General features: G+C 43.5%; 1 protein-coding gene across 2 annotated transcripts in view; it reads right to left on the bottom strand.

Annotated features, from left to right (window-relative positions):
* The window catches only part of akt1 (v-akt murine thymoma viral oncogene homolog 1), a 39,645-nt gene that overhangs the window by 13,558 nt on the left and 4,721 nt on the right, over positions 1 to 21,366 (bottom strand). For both annotated transcript variants that reach the window (XM_049595816.1, XM_049595813.1), the window contains exons 2-4: positions 20,626 to 20,811; positions 3,522 to 3,650; positions 262 to 373 (exon numbers count right to left, since the gene is read on the bottom strand). In XM_049595816.1, the coding sequence (XP_049451773.1) occupies positions 262 to 373; positions 3,522 to 3,650; positions 20,626 to 20,671 (287 nt within the window). In that variant the 5' untranslated portion in view covers positions 20,672 to 20,811. The remainder of the gene's footprint in view (positions 1 to 261; positions 374 to 3,521; positions 3,651 to 20,625; positions 20,812 to 21,366) is intronic.

Below are 21,366 nucleotides of genomic sequence, written 5' to 3'. Positions count from 1 at the left end.
CATCATGCAAGTCCAGCAGCCCAATCATGTAATTGTCTTCTTATCAACAGGAAGGCAATTTGAAGTGTGAGTTCTGCCAATAGCCAGTGGACCTTGCGCGAGGGCATAACAATGATTGAATGTGTACGTTTGTGTGTGCTGCTACATGTTAGAAAAACAGAGCTGTTTAACGGCTTTCTAGCAACAGGGGCAAATTCTCTGCATGTAAATGATTTGTGTTTTACTGCTTTGTGAGCCGAGAGGTGTGTGCTTCTCGCTTGCCTCTCCTCGGGGGTCTCCACGTGGAAGGTGCGCTCGATGACAGTGGTCCACTGCAGGCAGCGGATGATAAATGTGTTGGGCTTGGGCCGTTCCGTCTTCATCAGCTGGCACTCTGACCACAGCCAGGGAGGGAGGGAGGGAGGGAAGGAGGGAGGGAGACGGCGAGAAGGGCCAGTGTATAGGGGAGCAGAGGGGAGAGACAGACCCACAGTTATAGCCATTTATCTTTATCGCCACCCTAACAGACACTGTCGGCCAATTTGGAAAAGAACAGGTGCACTTTGGTGGAGGAAAACAGCTCCGATCCGTAACTTGTCAGCGCCTTTAAAACTTAAAATTCGGCCCTAACCACTTGGCTATTGGACGACCCAATAGCCAAGTGGTTAGGGAACGTACCACGTGAGTGCTAATGCCCTGAGCAGCAAGTCCTCGGGATGATTCCCTGCTGGCTGGACTGTTTGCTGAATGTCATTCTCCTGCTCTTCCCCAACATTTCCTGTCTACCTCCATTATCACTTTCAAATAAAGCCATAAAAATGCCAAAAAACAATCTTGACAAACAAAATACAACTTATAGAAGTATTTTACTGCTGGGAAGATAGTCTTTTCATAAAGTTGTCTATGTAGTAGATACTTTTGATATTGGTTTTAAGTGACCAGAACAGTGACCAGTGAACAGAAAAAAGGGCTGTGAAATTTGCTTTTGCTCAAGAGGTAGAAAACCTACAACTGCCACAATGCACTGCACCATAGAGCAATAAACCCTTCTGCTGGTGGCCGACGTAAATCAAGCTTGGCCGTTTTGACACAGGAAACAATAAGGCAGCCGGCTGGAAACAAACAACCTCAAATTACAGTCAAACAATTTTCCTAATATAGCACCTTTTACACTGCCAGATTTTTGGCGAATGTTGGGCCGTTTTGCCGACAAGCTGCGAGTGTTTAGACACACAGAGCCGAATTGGTGAGTTGATCCAAGGTGCCCAATTTTCCGCCTTGTAGAGTAGTCATATTGGAGGAACCCTTTTAGTTTAAACAGACCAAGGCGGCCTTCAGCAACGGGAGGGGCTGTTGAAGACTTGTGGAGGAGCTGTTGATGATGCCGCACGTGCAACTCACTGGCGGTGGAAAAACAGGAAACAGCTGATAGCAGGAATGAACGAGCAGCAAGTAGCAAGAGGGAAATGCAAACCTGACAGACACTGTAAAGATGAGCACCTGGGGAGATAAAGAATTGCGCGCCCTCCTTGTCCTCGCAAACGAAGAGGCCATTAACTGTCAAATGACGGGGACGGTGAAGAACGGGCCAACTTATGAGAAAATCGCAGAAGGACTGACTAGCCGCGGCTTCCCTCCCACGTCACTGTTTACGTCACACGCTGAGCTACACGTTTTGTTACTTGCTCACACCCCCCATTGACCCGAAAAAGGCACATTCTGTATAAACAAAAGTAGGCAGGTGGCATTTTGCTGCACTCCCCAATTTTGCTTTTATACTGCCAATGCTGAAAGAAGACTGACTGGGCTTTCCTGCAAATTTGCACAATTCCTATTTCAAAAGGGCTTATATTTCTGAAAACATTTTAAGCGAGAAATAGGCACCGCAGTAACAGAATCTTGGTTTATATTTACTTAGCACTGCCTAGTTTTACAGTTTGATCAGAGCTTGAAAAAGAAACGCCATCCAGCGGATTCGAGTTGAGAGATGAGCAGGGAAATCTGGGTGCTGGTAGTTTACCAAAGCTTCTTTAGACATACTACCCACATTGTTATGATACAAAGCTGGTTGAAAATTGGCAAAGTATCCCTTTAACAGTTGGTAACATAGGTTCAGATAAAAATTGGAGTCTGTGTAGTATCACATAAAACCCTCAACTCACTAGCATTAATAAAGACATCAATAAATACAAATTCTAATATTAAATACAGTCAAGTATGTAATTCTACAATTGATCACTTGTTTTCCCCAAAGATAAAATGTCAGAAAATAACGAGGAATGACATCTTCAAAGTGTTCGTTTTTCTCAGACCAACATGTCAAAACCCAAATTTATTAAATCTACAGTGAACAGCTTAAGAGAGGCTGAAACCAGGAAATATTTGGTGTGTACAAGTTTTACTTATTCTTATCATGGAGCTTTTAAAAAGCAAATCATCATCGCATCCTTTCCCTCTGTTTTGCTCCATTCTCACACTTTTGCAGCAAATAGTTGTCTTGTAAGCAGTTTGCAAAACAATTACTCACAACAGTCTAATAACTGAATTTAGAAAGCAGAGATTTCCATCTGCACCTCCTTCACATTAACATCTGTTCCCAAATGAAACATGTCAGCAAATATGTCAGAACGTGACACAAAATGGCCTCTGTCTGATAGATGGAGGACAGGGGAGTGGACCACCACTGAGATCCAACATGGCTCCATCAGGCTGAATATGTAATCCAGCTGCAGCAGCCCCGTCAGCAGCAGCGCACCATGTGTCCTCTGTGGTGGGGTCGCAGTGGTGACAAAAAGCAAAGCCACCGCTGATGGAGACAGAGCCTCAGAGCGGTGCCCAGATAAATACTTGAAATCAGGCGGCTAATAGCCACGATAACTCAAGAGTGTCGGAGAGGAAACATTTTGTTAAACAAACAGTATGCTGTCTAATTGCTGTGTTCAGTCATCTGCACAGCTTATCACAGCAACTTTCTCTGATGTGAAGATGGAGTGGGCTGGGCTGCTCTGGGCATTTTGTTGTTGCGATTTTCTGTCACAGCATAAAAACCGAGAGTTTGGGGGGGAAACACACACAGAGAAGAAGAATGGCATCCGATGTATTAATGTCAAGAGCCAAACATCTTGCATGCACATTCAGTGACAGAGCTTGCTTTGCCCTGGAGCGGTGCCCCTATTGAACGAAACTTGCAGTGAAGCTGTTGCGATGACACTACAGCCAATTTGCTAATGTCTCTATTCATAATCATTTAGGATGACACACAATGATAAAGGGATACTTTGTTGTAATATAAGGGAGGACTCCCTTTCATACTTTTACCTCACATGCATTTGGGCATGCTTTTCTAAACAGTTTCTTCCTGTTAATGATTACTTTCCAGGGTGGATAGGAAAGACAAGTAAAATCAAAACAAGTATGCGAACATATTTGTTACAACAATGCAAGTAAAAACAAGAAAGAAGCAAACAAAAAAAAGGGGTAAAACAAGCTGCCAAGAAACAGAGGGGAAAAAATGCAGTGGTTTCTCTGAAGCAGATACTCACGTGCGACAGAGAAGTTATTTAAGGGGGTTTCCAGCTGGTCAACATCTTGCGGTCGCTCTTTGTAGCCAATGAATGTACCATCACTCTTCAGGAGAAAATACCTCGGCCTCCAGGTCTTGATGTATTCTCCTGATATGAGAAAGAGATTGAAAAGGACTGCTGAGTTACAGGAGATGAGATGAAAACAACTTAAAGCAATAGATATTTTCAGAGGGTTTCTGCTCACGCACAACCCCCTAAATGAAACATTCTCAAAATGCTGACCCACGCACAACCATTTTGTTTACATTGTGGTTTCATGATTAATGACAAAACAGTCCTTTCTCTCTCGGTTTTAATTCCCAGAGGTGCAACTCATTTCCTGCAATCTAATTACTATGCTGTTCACTAGTGCTCCCTAAAATGACCACCTTGTCACCGTCTTTCTTTTAGTGTAGGTCAGCTGCAGGACAAATGGTGGTTTTAGTAGGAGTCAGGACCCTTTCCCCCCGCCCCGTCTGTCCTCTTTCCAGCAGTCACTTGCTATGGAGACTCTCAGGAAACATTCAAACTGTCCAAAAACTGTTCTATCCTCCTACTGTTTCCTCGAACTGGCAAGGTAGAGTTTAAGATCCAAGATGACGAACACTACCAGGAAGGAAAGAAATGCTCTCTTCCAAAAGAGTTATCATCTACTTCAGACAAAACTCTTATTTACAGTTAATATTCTGTGTATTTAAAGATGCAGTGTGAGGGATACATAGGAATCTATTGGCAAAAATGGAATATATTTTTCATAACTGTGTTTTATTAGTGTACAATCACTTGAAAATAAGAATTGTTGTTTATTCATTAGTTTAGAATGAGCCCTTCTAATCTATATAGGGAACAAGTCAGCCACGTTGCACCGCGTTTCTCTAGATGCTCAGTGTGGACAAACCAAACACTGACTCTAGAGAGGGCATTTCATGTTTTTGCATGACCTGAAGGCTACAATAGGTGGGACGGACGGCATTCAGTTGGTTGGGATCTGCAACCTCACTGCTAGGTGCCACTAAATCCTACTGGTCTTTTATAAGAGTACTCCACCAGATTACATTGCACTTCTCGAACACCGTTACACTCAACATGGACAGTTTAAAACAAAAAATATCAAAATCAAAGCAGCAGAACCAGAGATTGTTGTTTTATTCTACACATTCTTCTTCCTTGTCAAAATTAAAGCTATTCAATGAAGGCTGGGAAACGCTCTTTGACTTAGAACTTTTTGGGTATGTTCGAATGGATGGCGGCCGATATACAATAGAACGTTTGCATACAGAAAGCATTTGTTTCAGGTCTATTATTAAAAATGTTTTCAGTAATTGCAGAATTGTAATTGTCACCCACATCTTTTAAATATATACCAAACCAAGGCCGACTGTGGACGCATCAGTGAAACAAATCAATCATCCTCATGTTCTATGATAGTGCGCCAACTATTGAGCTTCTTGGCAACTGCAGGCCAAATTTTTCCGCACGTGTTATACCCTAATGATAAGACACAATATGACGCTGTGACTTCTCCTCTTTTTAACCATCTTGGTCAAAAATGGTAGTTAAAGATTTCCGCACACTTCCATCTATGCAGTGTTTCACCCTATTGCTGAGCTTTTGGTCTATTTGACTTTCATCAGAACAAACATCTGATGAATGTATGCTCTGATGGACGTCAAATAGACTGAAAGCTCAGCAATAAAGTGAAACACTGCATAGGTGTAAGTGTGCGGACTTACTGATGTTTCCAGCACCTTGCCAAGACCAAGCTGGGTGGAGCGGTGGTTGTTCTGCAACCATATTGGTCAAAACAGGGCACCAACATTAACCACAATGCAACTTGACCATCAACAGTTTGATTGGAGATTTGCCTGTGTTATATTGGTAGTCGGGTGGGAATCACCAGAGGCTCCACAATACGATATTATCACCATACTTAAGGCACGTTACAATATTACTGTGATTTTAAATGTGTTGCAATATGCTGAGTATTGCGATAAAATATATTGCAATATATCGTGATTTCTTTTTTTGAACTGCAAATTTTGTCCCCAAAGGAAAACTTTGTCAACATCAGTTTTATCTAATTAGATAAAGTTTTCAGTCTGTTCATCTAATTTCAATGATTTTTATCGCAGCAAAATGTATCTAGTGGACTCTTATTCGCAATCTAAATAACTGATATAATTTAAAAAAAAAAAATCAAAACTTGGTGTCCATTTGACAATAAGATATTGCCATACAAAAATATCACAGGACTATGCTGTATTGATTTTTCCCCCACCGGTCATTAGTAGCAGGTAATGTGGCCTCAATCTGCTATTTTTTTTTAATGATTTGATGTATCTGACATTATTAAACAAATACATACAAGATCATACATACATTGCACCAAATTCATATCAACTTAAAATGCAGAGGATAACACAGTAAAGTTAAATTAATAACTTTTTCTATTGTGGTCCTTGCTTCAAGAAGATGAGGAGCAGCCTAAAGAGCTCACTTCTTTACATCTTCAGACACCCAGGGTTTTTATATTATCAAACTTTTCGAACTTTTTTTAGCCCTAACTAACACTGCTTCATTTTCAAATTACATCAACTGAGGCAATTTATTAAGTTTTGTACAGCTATCTCTGAATCCACAAATATGTAGTAATGCTCCCTAAGACCTGTAAAAAGGCATCAAAGCATTGGCATCTATATTTTAGGTTACTGTTTTATGAACCGCGGCCGCTCTTCTGTCTCTTCCCTATCAATCATTTTCTAACACCAGCCTCATGTTTGCCAAAACCTCAATTTGATTTTCAAATAAAACTTTCCACAATTCCAATTTTCTGGACAACACCCATAACCTCAAGCCATGCGTGTGCATCACATTCACTTAGACACAACAGCGTTGCACAAATGAATCTCTCGTAGGCAGACAAAACTCAATTTATTCCGGTGATGCTTCAGGAAATGTCGCGCCAGATGTTGTGCAGACGGGGAAAAAAATAGCTTACATACCATAACAAGGCAGTGGCACACAGTGGAGAGGGACTTGAATATTTATACAGGAAAAGTGTAATTTATTTTTAATTACGGAGCCGCATATTAACCCCATGCAGAGCTGTAGCAAGCTGTCCTTAATTGCCCCATTTCCTCTAACACAGAAGTGTGGCGTGTGTTTGAGAGAGAGGGGGTGTGTGTGTCTGTAAGGGAGAGGTAGAAGATCTGTCAATATGAGCTTCTGTTACTCTCCTTCAAATGCACACTTATGAATCTGATATCAGATCATGCCTGAGACATCACAGACCAAACAACAGCTAGTGATGTCTCGTCTGTTTAGTGTACGTCCTAAAATATTTAAGGAGAGGACAAGAATTTGCAGCACTGCCTGAATGTAACTTTAAGATTTGTCACTTTTGTCACCTCAAAATTATGAACTTCCTCTGCCCGCTTCTTATATAAATTTTTTTTGGAGAATGTGATGACATGAGCAGCAAAGTCTTATGGGAGATTTTCCATATGGCTTTTTTTTCTGTCAACATTTAAGGTGAGGAGGAAAGGAAAAGGACACTTCAGTTGACCATATGCAGCCAGATGAAGCCTTGTAGGGCTGAACCGAATGTCATTTTTCTTTTTAAATTCTTTTTTTCTTTTTTAACATTCAAAGCTTCTACTGAAGTTTTCAAATGAAGCTTTGAATGTCTTTTGTAATATTTGACATCATCATCACCCCCCAAAAAAATGAAATAAAATTCTCAAACAAAATCCTCAATTTGAAAAAAATCATTCATCGAATAAAATGAGTTAGTCTTTTTATTAAATCAACTTTCTTAATGATTAAATGGAATTTAAGGTGCTGCTAGACCACCCTGTTAATACGGGTGCATGCCTTCTTTTGTGTGAGATAAGCAAAGTTTTTTGAAAAATGAATTTTGGAAATGATTGCATCTTTTTTTCCAATAAATTTGGACTTTCAACACTCTGGAGTTATTGGAAATATTTGGATAATACAAGGCGATCACAAAATCCTACGCAGCCGCCACTGGAATGTAGAATAATTCTGATATAATATAATATAATTATGGCCAAATCTTTTTCTGCAACTGTGCAGAGAAGGTTTAAACAGAATGAAAAGACTTGCAAAAAAAAAAAAAGCTGTACAGCATTCACATGTTAATTTAGAATTTGAATGTCCACTTTATGAATGAAGCTTCAAACTATTCGGTACAGCCTTATGCTGGCTGTCTGTACATCGCCTTCCAGCAGAGCATCACGCCATCCACCCCAAAGCAAACATCCAAGTGTAAAAACACCTGATTTACAGCGACTGGCAAGGTGGTGGCACCAATCACCACCACAGAGGAAACATCTGCCCCGGAGCACAACATACTTTAGTCCTTAATCCACAGCAGATGTCTAATATGTTATTACATTTTTCATCATGGCACAGGAGGAGATTTTTCATCTGGTTTTCTGCAGAGTAAGTGTTTTCACACCAAACGTAGCTCATTTAGAAATTAGCTAACTGTAGACTTTGTCAGCCATCAGATTGCTGTGCTCCCACCTTCCGACAAAGTCACTTGTATTGGTTGTGCGGTCCTAATTAAAACACAAACCGGCAGGAATCCGATTGGTGGATTTACCTCATGTCTGTTTCAATGCAAGAAAATTACTGTGATGAGTCGTTTGTCTGTTTTAAACAAGTCCCACCAATCTACATTCACATCAGTCACCTACATGTGCACACTAGTCTCCAGGGAATCCACATGCACAGCGTTATTTATCACAGGCCTTCAGGAGTACCAGACTTCCTTACTTCAGCATAAAATCTAAATAATCAAAGCACAGAAAAGGTGCCGTTTAAGAGTACATGTAGCCGCACAAGTATCAGCTGTTACTGTTCAACACAGACATAAGTTGCCCAAATCTTTCACACCGCGGCCAGAAAGTCTCCTGAGCCTTGCGTACCGATCCTTGTTTTCCTCAGCTGGGCCCCAGCTGGTGCCTCGTTCTGTGGTCAGGTTTTGGCTGACCCATATCCCCCAGCTATAGTCCATGCCAGCCCACAGTGAGGACAGTATGTGCACAATGCAGAGAGAGCATAATGAGCCCCCTACCTGACACCATGACACCAGATGAAGGTACATGCTTGTCTCTTCGGTGGAGACTAAAAGTTCTGCTTTGGCAGCAGGAACGCAGCAAATCACTTCCAGACTGAGTGAAGACCTTCCATACATCATAGCGTTCAGATCCTGATGCTCAGAGACAGGTGTTTATGTGTACGCATGTATGTGCTTGTGTGTAAATACGTTTGTGTGTGTGTACACACTGCCCTGTGAGCAGTGAGAGGTATTTGTGTGTTAACAGATTAGAGCAACATCCAGTTTGGAAGGCTCCGAGCTTTTTCTGCCAGCTCCACTGACGCACAGCACCCACCAGAAGAAGCATGGGTGGTCATACGTGACGCAGCAGCGCATGGCACAGTGTGTGTCAGCTTGACATTCCCCCGCACTGAGGTGGCCTTGGTCACATGGATGTCGGGAAGATGACAATGCCAGCTCACCGTTCTCAGATGCCAGGCACTTCAAACAACTGTCACTTTCTTGAATTATGCAGCTGTATTAAGGACATTATGTCAAGTCTGCATGGTCACTGGGGCGAGGCCACACAAAACACACGAAGGGGTAAACAAGCTCACGAAGGAATGTGACACCCAAGGTCTAAACACTTCCTGAGATTAATGAAACAGCTACTGTGACAGTGTAACTGCAAAAACTGGAAAAAGGGACAGTTCACCCCAAAATCAAAACAGAGTGTTGGAGATGTTGGCCATAGAGATGTCTGCCTTCTCTTGAATATCACTGAACTCTGTGGAACTTGGTTTAAGGTGCCAAAAAATACATTTGAAAAACTTGACAGCAATGTCACTTCTTAGAAATCTTGTTAGTACAGATAATTCACAGACATTATTGTGAGCAGTTTCATGTAGGAACTATTTTATTTTTACCAAACTACACCCGCCAACCGCACAGAGGAAGTGTGCTTTACTGATGGACGTGAGGTTCATGTTTGTGACAGTGCAAGATGAAAACATCAATGACATGCTCATCAGCTGAGTTGTAAGCAGTTTGGGTTGTATGGTGAAGTATAACACAGTAGTAGTTACTTTTCAAAAGAGTAATGCATTACTTTGCTTAAACTACTCCCTGTAGGAAATAATTTCTTACACTACTTGTTACATCTCTTTTGCATTACTCAACAACATAGCCTGAGATGCACTGCAAGACTTACATATGCCCACATATCAGCACAAATAAGAATCAGGAGAATCAAGATGGCAGTTGGCTTTAATTGCCTCAAAATAAAATTATATCAAAAAATAAAAGGTTTGGCTCTTCTAAGACTGCATAGTACAAATCTTAATTGCAACAAAATAATATATCAATAGGCCTAAATAAAACAAGAGACTAGCCTTCCTAACAATAAAATATGAGAGTCTTAAAAGGAAAAGAACACAATTAAATGATGTATTAAGGGTAATCAAAGGGCCAAACACACTTCACAAGCTCACCTGAGTCGCTCGGTCACCAAAACAATAGCTTTAGAGTAGACGAGTCAATTTGACGTGTTCATCACTAAAACAGTGGTTATACTTCATGAGGAGGTGATCGACAAATTGTTTTTCCTAGAAGAGCATCTCCGCAGGCACACTGGACAGCGTGCAGGTTTGATTATTTTTTTCTATCCACCCATTAAGCATATAATTGAAGAACTTGTGTAACGCTATAAAGGATGTAGGACAAAGGACTGTTTGATTAGTAACTGTAGTGTGATTACTAAATTTAGAACAGTACTGGTTACATTACTGCGTTACTGGCAAATATAATGTGATAACAGCATATTACAGCCACATCTGCCTGTAACCTTAGCAAGCTTAGTAGTGGTGAATGAGCTAGCAGTAACTGCTCGCTTCCTTCTGCGCAGTGATCCGCTTGGCTGCTGGAGTTCATCAGGAAGAAAAAAGTTCCTTCATGAAACTTCTCAGAACAAGGTCTGTGGATTATCTTGTGTAAGCGGGTCATGATTTCTGGAAAGAGACTTTTCTGTTGAATTTTTCTTATGTATTTATTGAAGTACCACAGGCCAAGTGCCACCTAGTTCTGTTATGTGCAAGAAAAGCCGGACAACTCTATAGATGACATCTCAAACCAAAGCAATCTAGCAGTGTTTTCACTGATGCTGGAATTTGTAACATCTATGCAATACCTTGAAAAATAAAAATATTTGACACCATTTTTGATACCACAGGGAAAACCTGACATTGAAAGCTTTTTTAAATTTAAATATAAATATAACACGGCTATAACATGACAACGATGGCTTTTCTTTTCTTGGTGAGTAGCAGAGAAAAGCTGAATGACTGTAATAAGCATTAACAATAATGTCACACATTCTAAAAGTAATAAAGTTCAAGTAAAAAACAAAACAAAATTGTGCTGCAGAAGCCTCTATGCAACCAGAGTGAAGGTGACAAGTGACAAGAAGACAGCACTGCGCGTGAATGAGAGGAGGGGGGCTATGGGGGCACTGCAGCTGTGTGTGTGTCAACTCCCTGACCGAGAAAGTACTATTGATACCGCAGAAAATGAGCATTAACAGTTTCAAATGTTCAGAGTCAATATGTATTAATAAACTCTACAATTTATTCAGGACTGATAAATAGCACTACAGGTAGAGGAAAAATGTGCATATTTGATTTTGAAGTGAACTGTCCCTTTAAATCACAGTTCCCACAGGTGAATGTAAAAAAGCAAAATTGTTTGTGTGAGTCTTTTGTCATCTTTTTCTACACTGACACACATCTTTCACAAAACCTGTCACAGAGATGCAGCACCAAAAAAAAAAAAGAAGACGCTACTCCACATCTGCAATGCACATCCTTCACTTGCATCTGCTCTTTCTAGACAGGAGGACACTGCAACTTCCTCGTCTGAGACCACAAACCAGGTCACATGACAACAGTGGAAGCAGCTACATCCGGTTGTCTGTGTGTGTGTCTCCACCACTCTGCAGTGCAACCCCCCCGCAAACAGTCTGCACTCAGAGAATAGACAACAAAGATGACCCTTGTCAGCTTCCTATTTACACCCATTTCCCCTTCTACTTTTATTCAGTTCTACTTTCCACACTGGGGCCTTTTTTTCAGCTCTGACACAACAAGAAAGTGAAACTAACAGATGTTGGGAGAGTAAATGTGGAACAGCATTAAATTATATTACACCTGTGATGTAGACCAGCAAATAAATCAACACTAATCACTATTAACTAACTAAATATTATCCCTGCCCTCGATATTTTATACAACTTGACTTCAATGCTTTGCAGAGTAGACCTCAAATACATCCTGTGTACAGACCGCTGACAAAAGACAATGGGGCTCATAACAACACAGGAGAGCCTTCTGCTTTTAACTCAGTTCATCAACACTGATGTAAACTAAAACCTGTTTGATGTCAACGTGTTCTCCAAAAACAGGAAACTGGCCAACAGACAGACTGACCACAACCTAGATAAGATAAAACCTGCCTCAAGTGTCAGGTCTGCCTGTAACTGCCGAGACACACAGACACACTTAGCTGCGAGGAAATCCTTCTAACGATCTGCGTCCCAGAATCAAAGCATTTCTAATAAAAGTCAAGTGTGACAGCAGACATGTGGCTGAACTCAAGCAAATTAGGGGAAGGATTTGACACCAGATGAGAGATGAGAGAACTAGAGGGGATGAGAAAGCTACGCAGTGTGCAAAGAGTTGTGCTGAGCGGAGTGGTAGTGAGACAGATCACTACATATGTTCCCCACATATGTAGGACTGTGAGTGGGGGTGTGAGCTCAACTGAAGTGTGTATGAGCCATGCGTACTGTGTATGTGTGTGTGTGTGCATGTGTGTGCATGGGAGGAGCTGTCAGGGCCTGATAGAGTGTCTTTACATGACAAGCAGCTGCTGAGGTCTGGGATGCGCGCTGGGCAAAGTGGAAAATAATGAACGGAGAACCGCTGCCAAACACAACAGAATTCATCTTTATTTGCCAACTGCTGCATGGCCCTGTGTGTGGACAGCTCCAGCCTGCCACCGCCACGCCCTCTATTCCCCAAACACACACACAATAAGGTAGGGCCACAGCTGTACATGGTGGAGCGTCATCTTGTTTGTTATGCATGTATGTAACAAATCTTAAGCACTGTGTGTCTCTGCATACTATTTTTTGATATCAGAAGATGTACCCTGACAGAGTTAGCCTTAACACAAGGTCAAACTTTATCAAGCCCATCTTTTAAACCTTAATAAAAGTGAATCTCTCTTTTCCAGATGCTGATATGATCACAAGACTCTACAACTTCACAAATCTTAGGGTTTCACCTCCTCAAGGCCTCAAATAAAGCAACCAAAGAGATTAAAATTTAAATTCATGTTTTCTTTTGGCTCTGAGGCTATTTGCAAGTTAACTTGGCTTATGAGGCCCTAACAGAAAGGGCTGGCCAGGCAGGCTCATTGAGGGGTCAATAAATAAAAGGAAAAATATGGAAGGCTTTCAACAGAAGGGGGAGAGCGAGAGTGACAGAGGTTAGTGGCTGTTTCCGAGGAGCGTCCTGTTCTGTCCGTCTCTACGTGACAACGACAGGAATGTTGAGGTCCCAGCTGCTGTGGCTTGTTGGCTTTTAATAAGACACATCATGCAGCATTCATCGTGCGGCCCCCAAAAGGAGAGGCCACAGTGTCCTAACAATGTGTCCAAACTAACAGCTCTGTTGCACGTCATCCACTGTTCTATTCTCTTTCTTTCTACTTTGAAGGATTTTAATAAAATTCCAAGCACAATAATTCAAACGGAGAGAGGCCCACCTTAGTCATCTGGCACTAGATAAACTATGCACACACACACACTCACACGACATGTGGTTGAATGTAAGCACACACACACAGTGAGAGGAACCAAGAGAGGGTCAGACAAAATGCGCCTCTCAGTGCCCACACCCAGTGGTTGGACTTCCTGAGGGGGCTGCTGTTGGGTTTTGTCCCCGTCTGGCCATTCATAGCTTGGGGATGGGAGGAAGGGAGCCAGTGGTAACTGCATGAACTGTGCATGTGTATGTGTTTGAGTGGTGAGAATCGGATGAGAAGGGGGGGTAGGCGGAGGTTGAGGATTAGGGAATTAGAACTCCAAAGCGAGGGAGGAGGGGGGAGCGGGCTGCGCCTTTTGTTGGTTTTTCCTCAGCCGCCCCCGCCATCCCTTCGGCCCTTTTCTGCCGGGGTTCTGCCTGTAGGCTGCAGCTGCGGCCTGCCACCCTGTGCCCTGCATCTCAATGAGCCACGGGCCGCCCGCTCCAGAGGAGAGGGGGCTCCCTGATGCCGGGGTCACCACTGAGCCCCAGCAACCACAAACTCCGCCCCACACCAGCCGCTGCTCTGAGCCGCACAGCTCTGAGCTGGGCTTCTCGTGCTGCCCGGGCACCCGTCTGCCCATTTTCCCCTCTTGCTGTGACCATATAAGGCAGCACCAGGCTCACATGCCATCCTAAACTGTCCAGGAGTTTGGGCTCTTACATTTTCCCCCCTTTTTCTTTATGTCTTCCTGACATCCCCCTCCTCTGCAAACCTCTTTTGTTCGCCCCTCTCTCTCCCATGCAGCTGGATGGGGGACTCCATTGCCAGGGCTTTGGCAGCAGCACCAACAGGTTGTGGGGAAGGGCCACCCTGGCCTCCAATGTAGCCCTCTCTGTCTCGTCCCCTTATCCCTCTCTCTTTCTCTCTGTCACTGCGGTTGCTGCTGCTACCCCAACGGGAAAAAAAAAGCAAGGGGGATGGTGGTGGTGGTGGGGGGGTGCGATGGAGGCTGCCCCTCTTTCTCACGCTCGTAAGAAAGCCCTCACTTCTTCTCCGTGGTGAGTGACACCTGCTGATTACCATAGAGACACTGTGGGAAGTTCCCCCCTGCCACACTGGGGCTGAGATTTGCCCCCTCTCCCTGGGTAAACAAGCAGTCCATGGATTAGTTAACTGGGTTACTGCATGGCAAACAAATAAACACACATTATTTCGAGCAAATTAGTGCCAATGAACTCTCAATGACCAGTGTAAGATCAAACACCCTCAAACAAGGGATCAGAGGATCTAGTTTTTCTGACAGGTCATCTCCAGCTGTGGAAAACTGTCAAGTCCAACTTCCTTCTCATAGTATGATGAACGTTCCTGTATGGCCTCTGAATAACTTGTAAGATATATTCTGAGTAACACAATAAGCTGATGTGGAGAATATGTGGACATATTAGAGCATACAGTCAACTCATAGTCTGCAGACAGCTGAGCATCCCCTTCATCTCTCTGTCTCCCCTACCCTCCCTAAACTGGAGAGAGGTGCCAGTGATGTGATTGATGTTGGAGACTGGGAGCTTTTTGCTGGTCCATAGCCGCTTCCGCCATGGGTCTGAGTTGTCAGCAGGGTCATTATCCTAGCAACAGGATGGTGGGGCTGTGGGTGAGGAGTGTGCGCTGGAAGTGGGAGTGGGGGGGGGGGGGGGCAAGAGTGAGTGAGCTGGTGGGGTGGACAGAGGCAGAGAGAAAAGAGGGGAGTTAATAGCAACCAGAAGAGGAGGAAGAATGTGGGAGTAAGAAAGGAAGAGAACAAGAGGAAGGACACTTAGGAGGAAAGCGAGGAAACAACAGAGACAAAAAGGGGAAGAGAGTAACAGAGACGGAGTACGCTGTTGAGTGCCACAGTTGTGGCGAGCAGGCGGACTCTGCACAGCAAAGTAAGCACGCAGCGGGCTTGCCGTGAGAGGAGGCGAGCGATGGAGGTGCCACCTCCCTCAGCCTCCTGGTTCCCCCCACCATGCCAGCCAGCCTGTCTGCCGACAGCTGCACCCCAGTAATTTACTTCTCTCCACCACATTTAGCAGGAAGACTGCTTCCCATTACCCAGAGCAGGGGGTCCGCATTGGCGGCCAGACACCCGGCCAGTGCGCTGGCTTCCCGGTGTGACACCCTCTGCTGCTGGACTCTGCCTACAGGGACCCCATTCCTAGATCTGCCTGGCACTTCAACTTCAACTGCTGGTGATCAGCTGGGTAGTGTCTGAATATTAAATCACCAAATTGGGAGTTTTCTGTTGCACAGTTGTGTGAGAAAAAAATTAGAAAGAAATGCTTTCTACGTCTTCTTTGTTGTTATATATCTAGTTTCAGTCACACCACTAAATTACCTGTCATCTCAGAATTATTACTCACCGCTCTCACCCAACAAAATCCCTTTATCTCTCAGCATCTATGGTTTGTTTTGCACACACACTGACCTTTCACAATTGTTCACTGGTTAAAAAAAAACATTGCAGGGAACCCCAGAATGACCTTTCTGTTCCTAATTCTGAAGAAAATGAATCATACATCTGCAAGGAACATTAAATATATTTTTCACCAAGTTTATATCTTTTTATAACAACTTGTAAAGTGTGTTTCAATTGTGAATTGCTGTATAAATGCTCAAAATCATTCCTCTGCTATAATCTGCAAATGCTGATTAAACCTTGGCTGAATAGTTGTATTACACAAATCTTTCTTTAGTTTGTATTTCACAACAAATGAAGACAGATTTGATTATGTATTTAACATTATAACTGTCTATATAATGCAATCACATTACTAAAATTATGTAGCAAAACACTGAGTAACTTTGTTCATGATTAAAGTAACTTTATTACCATCACATATCATCCACCAGATAAAAAGCATTTTGGGATCCACTTAAAAAGAATTTAGTACGTTTATGGCACTCGAGACGTGTGTTTGTTTTGCATAAAAGCCTCTCAACATAGGTGAAAATATCAGCAAATTGGATGAGCTATTGCTCCAGCTCTGCAGTACATAATGTGTGTGTTTGTGTGTGTGCTGCAGCAGCAGTGTGTGGCCCATGACAGCCATAATGAGGGGATGTGTAGGAGCCTGGGCGAGCCCAGCAGCAGAGCTGGCAGCAAGTCAAAGTCCTGAGACAGTCAGCATTGCAGCATCATGAGACATTCTTAATCAGGTGGGCCTGCTCCTTTGAAGAGCATTTAACTGTGCAGGAAACACCACATTGCCTTTCTGAGATCACTAACACAAAGAGAGAGAGCTAAAACAAATGTGGAAAATGCTGGCTGAATTGTTGGACGCCTGTTCACCAGATGCACGAGGCGCAGATATTCAAAAGATGAAAAAATGTTTCATCTACACTGACTACAATGTCTGGTGTTTCAAAAAACTAATGCACGCTCTCCTCCTCTCTCTCCCCCGCTTTCATTCCCACTCGGTGTCTCATGCACTTTCCTGGACCACCAACAAGGTCTCGCTTGGAGGAGCAGCTCATGGGTGTCCTTCAGCCGCATGACCAGCAAAGGAGCCAATCAGCTGATGAGCTCCAAACCAAACCGCGAGAGGGTCTCTGTGGCATGTCGCACACAACATCCATCCGCTCTCCTGAGGCCGCCTGGGTCACTGAGCAATGTTCTGGGAACATCACAAAGACGCTGCTCAACTTCTGTCTCTCTCTCTCTGTGCCTGCCCCTTTATGTTTCCCTCGCTATCTCTACTGGTGTGCCCCTCTGCCTTTCCTCCCACTCTCTCCCCACCCCTCCTCTCATGAGCCGGAGCCAGCTGAGCGTGCTACCCAAATCCAACAGTTGTTGCGGCCTTCGTTAGCCTAACGAAGGGGCCGGCTCTTTATACTTGTCAGGGAGCAAATGAGTCAAACAAACAAGGGCCAGGGAAGAGGGGAGGACAAGCGAGCGCTGTTCTGTTGAGCTTCACTGGGTTCTTGGCCGCAGCACTTCCCTGGAAACTAGGGAACCCACAATCTGCCTCTTTGATGTCTGATGATGCTCTGGCTTTGATGGAAACTTTGGAAAAACACACTTGCAAAAAGAAATAACATGCTGCTCGGTCTCTGTGGCCACTAGAGGCCGTAGGCACATTCAAAGTGTGTGGGTGCACTCTGTGAAGGATCTAAAAGGGAAGTACCATTTGGGGACGCATAACAACTGGTTATGATAGTAACAACAAAGTTACAGTGTTTTTGCAAGCCTGTACTTGCGATGCGGTCTGTGCATAAGGGCACTGGGTAATGTCCTGCTGGCAGTGTAACTTCTGAATAAATATGCTTCACACTGTCCATACACTCACTCACACATTTGCATATGCATGTCCAGACGTAAGTACACACTACGCCCGTCCTACTCGGCTGCTTTGTCTTGCATTCCAAAACTGTCCTTCCAAAACAGACGACCAAGATAACAGTCAAAACAACACGTCCCGGGCAGTGTCCACAATCCAGACACATTACTGCAGCGCAAGGCTTAAGGAGAAAGTATGAAGGTGTGTCCTTCAGAATGAGATCATTTCACAGAGCGCAGCAGCCTGTCTGGAACAAATGTACAGAGCACTCCAAGGCTGAGAATCTGCTGCTCTAATGACAGATTAGCTCTACTGGGGGGGTTACAGGGAACTGAGGCACAATTGCAGCTTGCTCTACTTTCATCCAGGAGTCTCCACACAGTTTACACGTGCATGCCGAACATGACTAATCAGACAGGAATCAACAAGTGAGAGTGAGTGACGTGGATGTGTTTAGATGACCTGCCAGAGCTGCTGTGCTCTGTGCCATGTGACTAGGCCACCATGAAATCCGTTCATCATGTTAGCACCATTAAAGGGACATTACTGGAGGAAATGGCCGCACTTTAACTCTATCTGCTTTTGTTAAGTCCAGTGCGAATTTGGTGCTGGACCGCGTTCACGGAACACACACAAAATGTTGATGGAAATACGGAGGGCTATCTTTTGTAAAACATTAAATTGGTGTTTTGAGTGCACACATGGGAGTAATGAGCATGCTGAACGCACTTGGAAGCGGTATAAGCCATTTATTATTACGCCCACATGGAGATGTGAGTCACTTGGGTGGCGCCACCACACACAAAAAAAAGCTCCACTCAAGGTGCAACACGGGATGATAGTGGTTGAGTGGGGGCTGCCTGGCTGAGGTGATGGACAGCAAGACAGGGCTACTGCAGGTTCACCTTCTGTGCAGTGGCTCTGGGGCAACGACTGCATGACAGTGACGCGACACGAAAAGCCTTCCTGTCAAGGAGGCAGGTGGACGCCCTCCAATCAAAACACAGAGGCTCTGGGTGACATTTCACAGGGCACAGCTGCTGGGCTGCGACAGCATGCCAACTCACTATTCCTGAAGGGTGTTTGTTTAGTGTGTGTATGTGTGTGTGTGTGTGCAACAACTAGAAGGGTGTCACTGCTGTAACTGTGTGTGTGTGTGTGTGTGTGTGTGTGTGTGTGTGTGTGTGTGTGTGTGTATGAGTACACTGTGGCCACACAACCTGACTGTTTTTCTACCAGTCACTATTTGACTAATCTTATAGTTATATTTTACTGGCTCTCTGTCAGAATCTTCCGGCCTTATCAGCACTGCCGAAGGAGTGGAGAAATTGACCTGTGCCAGTTTTGCAGTACATATAATATACAGAGAAAGAAACAAACACCAGAAATAACTGAATACACAAATTCACCGGCTGAATGACACTTCAGCCCAAATATTTGACTGTCATGCCTAACTGAAATAATTCTGCATGTTCACTTCCAAAGAAAGGATGTTCCTGTTCTTGTTTTTTGGCTAAAGAGAAACACAACAACACACTTTGCCCCTACAGCCTCTGATGTGTTTCGGAAATCTAATCAATTACATAAATTTGATTTAATGATTTTTATGAAGAGCTGTAGAAAATCTAAGATTGTGGTTTAGATAAAACTTAACATTTTCTTTTAACTATTTCCAAACTTTACAGAGTTGTCTCTACTGAACAGAAGCTCTCCAAACGAAACCTTAATAGCACCCAAACGGTTTATCCTCTCACTCACTGGAAGGACCAGGGCGTGTCTGCCTGAGACCAACTGAGCCGGACCAGGCTGACCCTTTCCTAAAACAGCAGTCCGTTATGCTCTTAGCCCAAGCCTTGAGGAGGGGGGAGCGTGGGCTAACGCGCCACAGCGGCACACTGTTCCCCCCCCAAGAGTCCCAGGAACTCTCCTAGTGACCTGCTCCCATCACCTTATCCCCTGAGTCAGAGTCTTGGTTTCCCCTTTTCCAGTAAAAATCCTGGTTCCTTGGCACAGGGCCTGGGAGCCTTCAGTGGTTTTGGAGAAGTTCCTTATCCTATTTTGCCCCCAGTGGCGGTGGAGGCGGCGGTAGCGGAGTGGGCTCCGTGAGGCAGCCGCAGTTTGAAGGCAGAGTTAGTATGCACACATAAAGCTGCTCAAAGCCAGCAGGTATGTGAGGAATGCCTCTTCGTCCAAACAACAGGACTCACGCCCGACACAGAGCCATGCCACGCCGCACAGCACTGTCAGAGCAGCTAAATGGGGCCCACTGGGGACTCTGGATGGCTCTGTACATTAGATCTGGCATACAGCTGGTTTACATACAATTACCCCGTGATCATTCACCTTGCAGATGTCATTTATGCAGAATTTAGAAAATTAACTGTTGATAGCATACTACAGTAAACTGCAATGCAGATTTGTGAAATATCTGAACAAATATCTGAGTAAAAATATACATTTTTAAAGTGTACAAAATTGATGCCCCAAAACACAAATTACTTAATGAGTACATGAAAACTGCCATGTGCATAGACTCCAAGAAACCAAGTACTTGTTTTGCATTTTAGATGCATTTCCATGTATCAACAAGGGATTTTTAAATATTTGCATAACTAACATATTTCAGGGTCTTTGCATATTTTGTGTTCTTTGCCTGCTTGGTTAACAGACAAATTTGCACAGTTAGTAAATGAGTTTCATAACTATGTTACATCTTAAATGAATTGTGAAAAAATCCAAACAAACAAACAAACCATCGCACATAAATAACGAGGTGCATACAGTGATTATCTTATTTTACTTTGGTTTCAAGCACAATTGCTGCAGTTACATTTGAAACAATCAGAAATCAGAAACTCTACACAATTGATATTAAATCAAACTTTATCTGTGCATTTACCTCTTTTATGCAGCCACCCCTCCTTGACAATCACCACATTGGTCATGTTGGTGGGCAGGGTGGAGGATCCAGGTTTCCCACAGGGAGAGACACAGCTTTGTTTCCCAAGTTTCCTTCACTCAGCTCTGTGCAGGAGCCTGGAGACGAGGTCCCGGGGTTTACAGCTGCCTTCTCAATGGTGGTTACCTATTAGTTGAAGATGAGTAAAAATTAGCCCCATATTGAGGTGAGAGATTTTTTCCACTTGTCTGAATATTAACCCTCGGGTCAACACAGCCGAGGAGAGGCGGTGGAATCAAGAGAATCTGAGTGTTTTATGGCCCAGTCAGCAGAGGATATGCTGAAACCACAGTGTAGTCCTTTTCACATGTGGAACCTGCAACACTGCAAGGTTCAAATATCTGTGTAAGGCCGTGGTTTTTGGCATCCACAATGAAGTCTCCCCCCTATTGGAAAATTCCATACAGTTCACACAATACCATTCCTGATAGTTTTTTTTACTCACAAGCAGAACAGCAGTGAATTAGAAATTAACGACATTAAAAATTCTCACACAGGCTACCTGAATAAAGGATTTGGAAACTTATTTTGAAGTTGCATGGGCTGTTCATCTGGATGATTTAGCCAACAATATGTTCTGGATCCTGTGTAATCTTGTGTTCCTGTGATTGTTACGTAACTTTATTCATTTTGCTGGATTTTTATCCTAAACGGGTCAATGTTTTTGTTTGTGCTAAGCAT

This window comes from Epinephelus fuscoguttatus, linkage group LG14, assembly GCF_011397635.1.
Source record: "Epinephelus fuscoguttatus linkage group LG14, E.fuscoguttatus.final_Chr_v1".
NCBI classification, from domain to species: Eukaryota; Metazoa; Chordata; class Actinopteri; order Perciformes; family Serranidae; genus Epinephelus; species Epinephelus fuscoguttatus.
This window is presented reverse-complemented; position numbering and strand designations above follow the sequence as displayed.